We start from the raw sequence: 12838 nt of genomic DNA, 5'->3' as shown, positions 1-12838 counted from the left end.
GTTGTTGTTGTTGTTGTTGTTGTTGTTGTTGTTGTTGTTGTTGTTGTTGTTGCTACTGTCGAAGATCGTTTACATCATAAATATGGTGGAAGAAGTTTATTGATAATTATACTGGCATTACCGAAAATTAATAGTTGTTTATCGCTGGCAAGCCATGTCACTATTCATTATGTAAAATAATACCGATCAAGTGCCTTTTCACGCAGTGAAAGCGTCTTGGTTAATCAAATGGAGACTTAGGAATTCATACATCCGGTTTCTCGCAGAGAACGAGACCGGCTTCAGAACATGGATTATCATCCCACTGAAACTCCATCCATCTTCCAAGACAAAGGCAGTTAGAAGGAAGAACAGCTCCGGAGCCGTTATCTGGCTGTGAAGATCCCCAGTTCGTGTAATTCTCAACCGGCATACCGGAAGTCATCCATACCCATTTGCCCTCCTCCGTGATATCCGATCCATCTGTCCAAAATCTCTGTTTGTCTACAACAAATAAATATTGAGTTTCAAACTAACGGTGATATCAGATATCATTAGGAGTTTCATGATTGATGTCCCATGAAACACCATTCAACATGAGTGCCATGTCAATCTTCTGAAATGTTGCATCATGGGAGAGAAAATAAGCTATAGGCTGGCAATGTGTATTTTTGGACTTGCGAGTTTGTTTTCGCGAGGCCATCGATATTCGGCATGTCTGTACCGTGTGTATTTGGGACGGTCGGATTTAATTTAGGATAGAATCATGATACTTGGTGACAGTATAAAATATGTACAGCATACAGTAGAACGTCTCAATATGATTTAAGCAAAAGTATGAATTTAATTACATCATACAGCTGGTTAGTCCTAGTCAGTTGTGTTTGGGGCTTTATTATGACTATCATTGACTGTACGTAGATCAACCCTATAACCAGCAATGTGATGTTCAAAGCAAGTCAGTTTAATTTAATCATGTCTGATTCTAAGCAATGTCGCTACGTATTTTTGAGTAGAGTAAGTTTATGTGAGACCTTAGATATGTGAGAATGATTTTCCTGACACCGATTTGTTTACACATCTTCGATGGAAATAAATGTACCATTTATCGTAGTTTCCGTCCTGGGTCCGTCTGAGTTAGACTCATGTACTAGGTGTAAATCACTGCCATCCGCCATTCCATAGGACACTTATTATCAGTGTCGCAAATGTTACATGTGAATATCACAGTCTAAACCGTTAGGGCAGGTCTATATCATATTAAGCTTAGTCATATAAGACCATTTACAAACCTCCAGTAGATGGGTAATTTCTCAAATTTTCAATTTATAATACGAGGATAAAATGTAAACAAAATGAATGTGTAATGGGAAACGAATTAAACACAGTTACTGTAAATCACTAATTATTAGCGAAGGATTATTTTTCGTGTTTATTCGCGAGAAGCATAATTCGCGAAAACTCCCTCACGAATAAACTTTTGCTGATGCTGTCCTTTAATATATTAATTTTGAATTGAGGTTCCCGCGAAATCATTTATTCGCGATGAAGAGTCACTAACTTTTCGCGGAATTAAATACTCGCTAAAAATTTACCAAGAGTATTCCGGAATGGTGAGCTTTGCTTGATCGACGACACTCGAAACAAAAATTTTATTTAGGATTATTGATCAGAATACACTAGTAGTATTTATTTTCCAGTAGCAATAAGAGATGGAATTGTTTATAATAACCAGCCATTGTATTAATTCCTGTAAATTGTAACTGTGTTTAGATAAAATGATATTCCAGGTATATATATAACTGTTTTTATTGACTGGCCTGTATTTAATAAACTGTAGCGGAGTATCGTTTAATGCACTCACATGCATGTGATGTTTATTTCTCGCTTTAAAATAATGTTTCACACGTGAAACGCAAGCACACCTCAATTTTTGTGTAGCTTATCTTTGACTTTTATGTTACTACGAATCAGGACAGCTGTCATTCAAATATTAAAACTATTATCTGAAAATCTAAAGTTGATGGTTAGAACAGACGTTTGGTATACCTATGGAAACTTACTGTACCCATCTGTTGTCTGTTTTTGTTTTTATACGAATGTATGCGTTTATCGAATACCGTAACTAAACAGGTCACAAAGGTCTAAAAAAATCGTTTCATTTTCAGATGTATTGATGACGTCCTAGCTATCAACGAGAAATTCATTGAACAGGTTTCCACCAAGCTGATAAACGTGAGGATGTCAATTTCCCTTTCGTAAATTTTCCATTTCTGGATAGCAACATCCCTGCATCCCCAACCTATGGTGGTTACTTATCGCAGTTGATTCGATATTTAAGGGGCTTATTATTACGATTTTCATAGGATTTCAAAAGATAAAGGCTGATGAAATTACGGGAAAGATTATCTGCTGTCATAGTGACCTTACTGAGAAATATCATTTTTTTTGTGCAAAATGAAGCTGGAATTGTGTGTTACCCGTTAGCTTGCCTGGTGCTTCCTTTGTTGATTACCTTGTTGTCTGACTCTCCTTGTACTTTTGAATGAGTCATTTGTAAATCTTTCCGCTGTATATATTTTGCTCCAGCTTGATTGAATTTGAGTTTGACTTGTAATGATGTTAACATTTTGGTATTTTCGTATGGTTTTCCATAACACTTTCTGAACACTTTCTAAGGATCGATTCAGTTTTTTACATATATGGTTTAAAAACCATCAATGATATTGTGTATTGAATATTATCTGTATGATATGATACGGTGATATTTCTACTACGTACATTGTATAGTATAGCCGTGAGCACGAAGCATCTTGTCCTCACGTTCGCTTTCCACTGAGACCAGTCGGGCACCAAACAACTTACAGAAATTCTACAACAATAAAGTATCGAAACAATTAAAATCAGAGACAAAGCTGTAACAGTCACAATCAGAGACAAAGCTGTAACAGTCACAATCAGAGACAAAGCTGTAACAGTCACAATCAGAAACAAAGCTGTAACAGTCACAATCAGAGACAACGCTGTAACAGTCATAATCAGAGACAACGCTGTAACAGTCACAATCAGAGACAACGCTGTAACAGTCATAATCAGAGACAACGCTGTAACAGTCACAATCAGAGACAAAGCTGTAACAGTCACAATCAGAGACAAAGCTGTAACAGTCACAATCAGAGACAACGCTGTAACAGTCACAATCAGAGACAAATCTGTAACAGTCACAATCAGAGACAAAGCTGTAACAGTCACAATCAGAGACAAAGCTGTAACAGTCACAATCAGAGACAACGCTGTAACAGTCACAATCAGAGACAAAGCTGTAACAGTCACAATCAGAGACAAATCTGTAACAGTCACAATCAGAGACAAAGCTGTAACAGTCACAATCAGAGACAACGCTGTAACAGTCACAATCAGAGACAACGCTGTAACAGTCACAATCAGAGACAACGCTGTAACAGTCACAATCAGAGACAAAGCTGTAACAGTCACAATCAGAGACAAAGCTGTAACAGTCACAATCAGAGACAACGCTGTAACAGTCACAATCAGAGACAACGCTGTAACAGTCACAATCAGAGACAACGCTGTAACAGTCACAATCAGAGACAACGCTGTAACAGTCACAATCAGAGACAAAGCTGTAACAGTCACAATCAGAGACAAAGCTGTAACAGTCACAATCAGAGACAACGCTGTAACAGTCACAATCAGAGACAACGCTGTAACAGTCACAATCAGAGACAAAGCTGTAACAGTCAGAATTAGAGACAAATCTGTAACAGTCACAATCAGAGACAAAGCTGTAACAGTCATAATCAGAGTAAAAAGCTGTAACAGTCACAATCAGAGACAACGCTGTAACAGTCACAATCAGAGACAAAGCTGTAACAGTCACAATCAGAGACAACGCTGTAACAGTCACAATCAGAGACAAAGCTGTAACAGTCACAATCAGAGACAACAGTCACAATGTAACAGTCACAATCAGAATCACAATCAGAGACAACGCTAGAGACAAATCTGTAACAGTCACAATCAGAGACAAAGCTGTAACAGTCACAATCAGAGACAACGCTGTAACAGTCACAATCAGAGACAACGCTGTAACAGTCACAATCAGAGACAAAGCTGTAACAGTCACAATCAGAGACAAATCTGTAACAGTCACAATCAGAGACAAAGCTGTAACAGTCACAATCAGAGACAAAGCTGTAACAGTCACAATCAGAGACAAATCTGTAACAGTCACAATCAGAGACAAAGCTGTAACAGTCACAATCAGAGACAACGCTGTAACAGTCACAATCAGAGACAACGCTGTAACAGTCACAATCAGAGACAACGCTGTAACAGTCACAATCAGAGACAACGCTGTAACAGTCACAATCAGAGACAACGCTGTAACAGTCATAATCAGAGTAAAAAGCTGTAACAGTCACAATCAGAGACAAAGCTGTAACAGTCACAATCAGAGACAACGCTGTAACAGTCACAATCAGAGACAAAGCTGTAACAGTCACAATCAGAGACAAATCTGTAACAGTCACAATCAGAGACAACGCTGTAACAGTCACAATCGGAGACAAAGCTGTCACGATCACAATCAGAGACAAAGCTGTCACGGTCGATATCACAATTCTCCGAAGGGCTATACTCCATTATCAGATTACCCTTTTGTGATAAAACTGTAACCATTCCATTAGATATTGCACGTCAGTCTTTAATTGAAAACATTTCTCATTTCACATTATTAGTGTTACATGTGTCAATCAACACTTTCACATCTGTAGTACCTTAATTAGTGCAAGAATAACGAGTTTATATTCTCTTAAACTTTTGTCCATTGCAATATAAACTTCTATATGTCGTAATATGATTATTTTGATGATTTCAATTGTCACACTATATTAGTGTCTAATGTGTCAGTGTTTATATATCTACACTATATTAGTGCCTAATATGTCAGCGTTATTTATCAACAGTATATTAGTGTCTAATGTGTCAGTATTATTTATCCACACTATATTAGTGTCTAATGTGTCAGCGTTATTTATCCACACTATATTAGTGTCTAATGTGTCTATTTATCCACACTATATTAGTGTCTAATGTGTCAGTATTATTTATCCACACTATATTAGTGTCTAATGTGTCAGTGTTATTTATCCACACTATATTAGTGTCTAATGTGTCAGTATTATTTATCCACACTATATTAGTGTCTAATGTGTCAGTGTTATTTATCCACACTATATTAGTGTCTAATGTGTCAGCGTTATTTATCCACACTATATTAGTGGCGAATGTGTCATTGTAATTTATCCACACTATATTAGTGTTTAATGTGTCAGCGTTATTCATCCATTCTATATTAAAGTGTTATTAGTGTCTAATGTGTCAGTGTTTATATATCTACACTATATTAGTGCCTAATATGTCAGCGTTATTTATCAACAGTATATTAGTGTCTCAGTGTAATGTGTCAATGTGTCATTATTTATCCACACTATATTAGTGTCTAATGTGTCAGTGTTATTTATCCACACTATATTAGTGTCTAATGTGTCAGTGTTATTTATCCACTATATTAGTGTCTATGTGTAGTGTCTAATGTGTCTGTGTTATTTATCCACACTATATTAGTGTCTAATGTGTCAGTGTTATTTATCCACAATATATCAGTGTCTAATCTCTCGGCGTTATTTATCCACACTATATTAGTGTCTAATGTGTCAGTGTTATTTATCCACACTATGTTAGTGTCTAATGTGTCAGCGTTATTTATCCACACTATATTAGTGTCTAATGTGTCAGTGTTATTTATCCACACTATATTAATGTGTTATTAGTGTCTAATGTGTCAGTGTTTATTTATCTACACTATATTAGTGTCTAATGTGTCGATGTTATTTATCCACACTATATTAGTGTCTAATGTGTCACAATATATTAGTGTCTAATGTGTCAGTGTTATTTATCCACACTATATTAGTGTCTAATGTGTCAGTGTTATTTATCCACACTATATTAGTGTCTAATGTGTCAGTGTTATTTATCCACACCATGTTAGTGTCTAATGTGTCATTGTTATTTATCCACACCATGTTAGTGTCTAATGTGTCACACACTATATTAGTGTCTAATGTGTCAGTGTTATTTATCCACACTATATTAGTGTCTAATGTGTCAGTGTTATTTATCCACACTATTTAGTGTCTATGTCATTATATTAGTGTCTAATGTGTCATCCACACTATATTAGTGTCTAATGTTAGTGTCCACACTATATTAGTGTCTAATGTGTCAGTGTTATTTATCCACACTATATTAGTGTCTAATGTGTCAGTGTTATTTATCCACACTATATTAGTGTCTAATGTGTCAGCGTTATTTATCTACACTATATTAGTGTCTAATGTGTCAGTGTTATTTATCCACACTATATTAGTGTCTAATGTGTCAGTGTTATTTATCCACACTATATTAGTGTCTAATGTGTCAGTGTTATTTATCCACACTATATTAGTGTCTAATGTGTCAGTGTTATTTATCCACACTATATTAGTGTCTAATGTGTCAGTGTTATTTATCCACACTATATTAGTGTCTAATGTGTCAGTGTTATTTATCCACACTATATTAGTGTCTAATGTGTCAGTATTATTTATCCACACTATATTAGTGTCTAATGTGTCAGCGTTATTTATCCACACTATATTAGTGTCTAATGTGTCAGTGTTTATTTATCCACACTATATTAGTGTCTAATGTGTCAGCGTTATTTATCTACACTATATTAGTGTCTGATGTGTCATTGTTATTTATCCACACTATGTTAGTGTCTAATGTGTCAGCGTTATTTATCCACACTATATTAGTGTCTAATGTGTCAGTGTTTATTTATCTACACTATATTAGTGTCTAATGTGTCAGTGTTTTATTATATTAGTGTCTAAGTGTCTAATGTGTCTAATGTGTCAGTGTTATTTATCCACACTATATTAGTGTCTAATGTGTCAGTATTATTTATCCACACTATATTAGTGTCTAATGTGTCAGTGTTATTTATCCACACTATTAAGCATCTAATGTGTCAGCGTTATTTATCCACACTATTTTAATGTGTTATTAATGTCTAATGTGTCAGTGTTTATTTATCTACACTATATTAGTGTCTAATGTGTCAGTATTATTTATCCACACTATATTAGTGTCTAATGTGTCGGTGTTATTTATCTACACTATGTTCAGTGTTATTTATCCACACTATGTCTAGTGTCTATTGTCAGTATTATGTGTCAGTCCACACTATATTAGTGTCTAATGTGTCAGTGTTATTTATCCACACTATATTATGTGTGTCAGTGTTATTTATCCACACTATATTAGTGTCAAACGTGTCAGTGTTATTGATCCACACTATATTAGTGTCTAATGTGTCAGTGTTATTTATCCACACTATATTAGTGTCTAATGTGTCAGTGTTATTTATCCACACTATATTAGTGTCTAATGTGTCAGTGTTATTTATCCACACTATATTAGTGTCTAATGTGTCAGTGTTATTTATCCACACTATATTAGTGTCTAATGTGTCAGTGTTATTTATCCACACTATATCAGTGTCTAATATGTCGTCGTTATTTATACACACTATATTAGTGTCTAATGTGTCAGTGTTATTTATCCACACTATATTAGTGTCTAATGTGTCAGTATTTATCCACACTATATTAGTGTCATGTGTCACTATATTATATTCTAATGTGTCAGTGTTATTTATCCACACTATATTAGTGTCTAATGTGTCAGTGTTATTTATCCACACTATATTAGTGTCTAATGTGTCAGTGTTATTTATCCACACTATATTAGTGTCTAATGTGTCTGTGTTATTTATCCACACTATATTAGTGTCTAATGTGTCAGTGTTATTTATCCACAATATATCAGTTTCTAATGTGTCAGTGTGTCTAATGTGTCAGTGTTATTCATCCGAACTATTAAGTGTCTAATGTGTCAGTGTTTATTTATCTACACTATATTAGTGTCTAATGTGTCAGTATTATTTATCCACACTATATTAGTGTCTAATGTGTCGGTGTTATTTATCTACACTATATTAGTGTCTAATGTGTCAGTATTATTTATCCACACTATATTAGTGTCTAATGTGTCAGTATTATTTATCCACACTATATTAGTGTCTAATGTGTCAGTGTTATTCCTCAACACTATATTAGTGTAAAATGTGTCAGCGTTATTTATCCATACTATATCAATGTGTTATTAGTGTCTAATGTGTCAGTGTTATTCATACGCACTATTAAGTGTCTAATGTGTCAGCGTTATTTATCCACACTATATTAGTGTCTAATGTGTCACCACACTATATTAGTGTTTAATGTGTCAGTTTATTCATCCATTTATTTATCCACACTATATTAGTGTCTAATGTGTCAGTGTTTATTTATCTACACTATATTAGTGTCTAATGTGTCGATGTTATTTATCCACACTATATTAGTGTCTAATGTGTCAGTATTATTTATCCACACTATATTAGTGTCTAATGTGTCAGTGTTATTTATCCACACTATTAAGCATCTAATGTGTCAGTATTATTTATCCATACTATGTTAGTGTCTAATGTGTCAGTATTATTTATCCACACTATATTGTGTCAGCGTTTATTTAGTGTCTAATGTGTCAGTGTTTATTTATCCACACTATTAAGTGTCTAATGTGTCAGCGTTATTTATCCACACTATATTAATGTGTTATTAGTGTCTAATGTGTCAGTGTTTATTTATCCACACTATTAAGTGTCTAATTTGTCAGCGTTATTTATCCACACTATATTAGTGTCTAATGTGTCAGTGTTATTTATCCACACTATATTAGTGTCTAATGTGTCAGTGTTATTTATCCACACTATATTAGTGTCTAATGTGTCAGTGTTATTTATCCACACTATATTAGTTTCTAATGTGTCAGTGTTATTCATACGCACTATTAAGTGTCTAATGTGTCAGCGTTATTTATCCACACTATATTAGTGTCTAATGTGTCAGTATTATTTATCCACACTATGTTAGTGTCCAATGTGTCAGTATTATTTATCCACACTATATTAGTGTCTAATGTGTCAGTGTTATTTATCCACACTATATTAGTGTCTAATGTGTCAGCGTTATTTATCCACACTATATTAGTGTCTAATGTGTCAGTGTTATTCCTCAACACTATATTAGTGTAAAATGTGTCAGCGTTATTTATCCATACTATATCAATGTGTTGTTAGTGTCTAATGTGTCAGTGTTATTTATCCACACTATATTAGTGTCTAATGTGTCTGTGTTATTTATCCACACTATATTAGTGTCTAATGTGTCAGTGTTATTTATCCACAATATATCAGTGTCTAATATGTCGTCGTTATTTATCCACACTATATTAGTGTCTAATGTGTCAGTGTTATTTATCCACACTATATTAGTGTCTAATGTGTCTAATGTGTCAGTATTATTTATCCACACTATATTAGTGTCTAATGTGTCGGTGTTATTTATCTACACTATATTATTGTCTAATGTGTCAGTATTATTTATCCACACTATGTTAGTGTCTAATGTGTCAGCGTTATTTATCCACACTATATTAGTGTCTAATGTGTCAGTGTTATTTATCCACACTATATTAGTGTCTAATGTGTCAGTGTTATTTATCCACACTATATTAGTGTCTAATGTGTCAGCGTTATTTATCCACACTATATTAGTGTCTAATGTGTCAGTGTTTATTTATCCACACTATTAAGTGTCTAATGTGTCAGCGTTATTTATCCACACTATATTAGTGTCTAATGTGTCAGTGTTATTTATCCACACTATATTAGTGTCTAATGTGTCAGCGTTATTTATCCACACTATATTAGTGTCTAATGTGTCAGTATTATTTATCCACACTATGTTAGTGTCTAATGTGTCAGTATTATTTATCCACACTATATTAGTGTCTAATGTGTCAGTATTATTTATCCACACTATATTAGTGTCTAATGTGTCAGTATTTATCCACATATATGTGTCATGTGTATTTATCCACACTATGTCTATTGTCAGTGTGTCTAATGTGTCAGTGTTATTTATCCACACTATATTAGTGTCTAATGTGTCAGTATTATTTATCCACACTATATTAGTGTCTAATTTGTCAGTGTTATTTATCCACACTATTAAGCATCTAATGTGTCAGCGTTATTTATCCACACTATTTTAATGTGTTATTAATGTCTAATGTGTCGATGTTATTTATCCACACTATATTAGTGTCTAATGTGTCAGTATTATTTATCCACACTATGTTAGTGTCTAATGTGTCAGTATTATTTATCCACACTATATTAGTGTCTAACGTGTCAGTGTTATTGATCCACACTTTATTAGTGTCTAATGCGTCGGTGTTATTTATCCACACTATATTAGTGTCTAATGTGTCAGTATTATTTATCCACACTATATTAGTGTCTAATGTGTCAGTGTTATTTATCAACAATATATCAGTGTTTAATGTGTCAGCGTTATTTATCCACACTATATTAATGTGTTATTAGTGTCTAATGTGGCGGTGTTATTTATCTACACTATATCAGTGTCTAATGTGTCAGCGTTATTTATCCACACTATATTAGTGTCTAATGTGTCAGTCTTATTTATCCACACTATATTAGTGTCTAATGTGTCAGTGTTATTTATCCACACTATATTAGTGTCTAATGTGTCAGTGTTATTTATCCACACTATATTAGTGTCTAATGTGTCAGTGTGTATTGATCAATACTGTATAGATATTTTTGTGCTTTTTATTTTTTACATAATTAAGATTTTAAGAGATAAAGTATAGATCCGATATCTTGAGTTCATTTTTATGTCTTCATTAATTTTAAACAACATTAAACTTAATTATTCAATATTATAGTGTTATATTTGTATTTTATAAAGAAAACAATTTTAAAACATGTATTGATCGATAACCAAAAGTATTGTACCGAACGTAGGATGCTTACACCTACACGCTCCACGTATTCGTCCTTGAAAAGTATTGTTTTGTATACACCTGTATATTTCTTATATATTTTAGGAATATTTTGATAAAAAAATCTATATGTTGTACAATCTAACGACAGAAACACTGATGTCACGTTACGACATGTCCTTTGAAATGTTGATAGCGCCATTTCTATAATACAATAACTACAGGAACTGTGTATCGACTGTATATGGGGGCTATTTGCTGATTTTGGAGTTACCCTGTAAGGAGATAAGGAACAATCTCAGTGGAGTGATTATTCAGGAGGACACAAGAAATAACCGTCTGCCTCAAACTTCATTTTCCCTTACACTTTCCTGTTATATAATGAAATTGTTTCAATCATTTGTCTTTTTAATTTGAATTAATTAATTTTACATTCAACCAACATTCAACTACAATAAAATCCGTTATTTGTGTTTATGTTTTTTTCTTTCTTGTTTGTTTGTATTTTTTGCTTTGTTTCGTAGACTATAGTAGATCTAGTGTGACGAGATGGTATGGAATCGATACGACCTTTTCGACTTAATATAATTCTGTGAACAGTTACATAAAACTTGTGTGACGAGATGGTATGGAATCGATACGACCTTTTCGACTTAATATAATTCTGTGAACAGTTACATAAAACTTGTGTGACGAGATGGTATGGAATCGATACGACCTTTTCGACTTAATATAATTCTGTGAACAGTTACATAAAACTTGTGTGACGAGATGGCAAGAAGACAAAAAAAGTGCACGAGATGGTGACACTAATATACTTGCGCGGTATGTTGTGCTGATAGGTCTCACACATTAAGACACTGAATACTCACACTTGATTCAGTCCACGTCAGGGAGACGTTTGCAAATAAATAACAGGAGGATTCAAACCGGTGCCACCCTAGTGGACATTTATGTTCTCCCACTGGAAATAAGTAACACATGTATTACTACAGCATTCAAAGTAACACCAGCGTGTATCACCGACAGTATCTGTATCAATTAGATAGGTAACCAGTGCCTCTCACAATAAAATATATATATCAGTGTACAGTACTACAGTCAACATAGCGGGTAACACACACACAGCTAAAACAGCCAAGTACAGTATATCTAAAATCATTTTTCTATTAAAGTGATAAGTGACTATTATTATCCCGGAAATACACCGTTACACCAACAGTAGTGACGTCATGAAATCACGTGGAAGAATTTATCATTACACACAAGGATTATTTATATTCTTATGTCAGTCATGACAAAGACCAATTTGTATATAAATATTTAACTTACAAAGGTCTTTCTGTTCTGCTTAATTTTGTTAGCACTTAATCAATTAATGAAATTGTTCCTGAATATCTATGGAAACGATGATTATATTTAATTCCGTTTGGTGGATAGATTAGATAAAGTTATTTTAATTAATTTAATGTTCGCGGTATCGTTCTAAATTGTTTTATTCTTTCTTTTGACTACATTGTCATGGTTTCATATTTCAGTTGATTTTGAGATATGCTTGAATCACTAAGTGTCGGCAGTGTTCTAGACAACTTTCGGTGTTTTGTATCTAATGTTCTAAATCTTATTTTCTATCACAACAAATTGAATACTATGTACCAATGAACCAGACAGCCGCCGAACTCTGGGCTTGCTGACCATACCAATAACGATGACGTATACACATGGAGGTGACATTGACGTAGGAGATGAAATAACAGTCTTGCGTCATGGCACAGGAAATGATACAATCCTGAAGGGTCGGTGTCATCGAAGTGAG

At 33.8% G+C, this 12838-nt stretch overlaps 1 protein-coding gene across 1 annotated transcript; it reads right to left on the bottom strand.

Moving 5' to 3' along the window:
- Positions 1-244: 244 nt before the first annotated feature.
- On the bottom strand, positions 245-1157 carry LOC132562206 (perlucin-like). Its single transcript, XM_060226936.1, has 2 exons — positions 1082-1157; positions 245-483 (listed from the first exon to the last, which is right to left on the bottom strand). Exons 1-2 carry the CDS (start codon positions 1155-1157, stop codon positions 245-247), a joined length of 315 nt encoding a protein of 104 aa, XP_060082919.1.
- Between the last annotated feature and the right edge of the window lie 11681 nt (positions 1158-12838).

This window comes from Ylistrum balloti, unplaced genomic scaffold (assembly GCF_031769215.1).
Source record: "Ylistrum balloti isolate Yb309-2 unplaced genomic scaffold, AGI_CSIRO_Ybal_v1 Utg371362, whole genome shotgun sequence".
NCBI classification, from domain to species: Eukaryota; Metazoa; Mollusca; class Bivalvia; order Pectinida; family Pectinidae; genus Ylistrum; species Ylistrum balloti.
The sequence above is the reverse complement of the archived record's forward strand: the minus strand, read 5'-3'. Positions and strand labels throughout refer to the sequence as shown.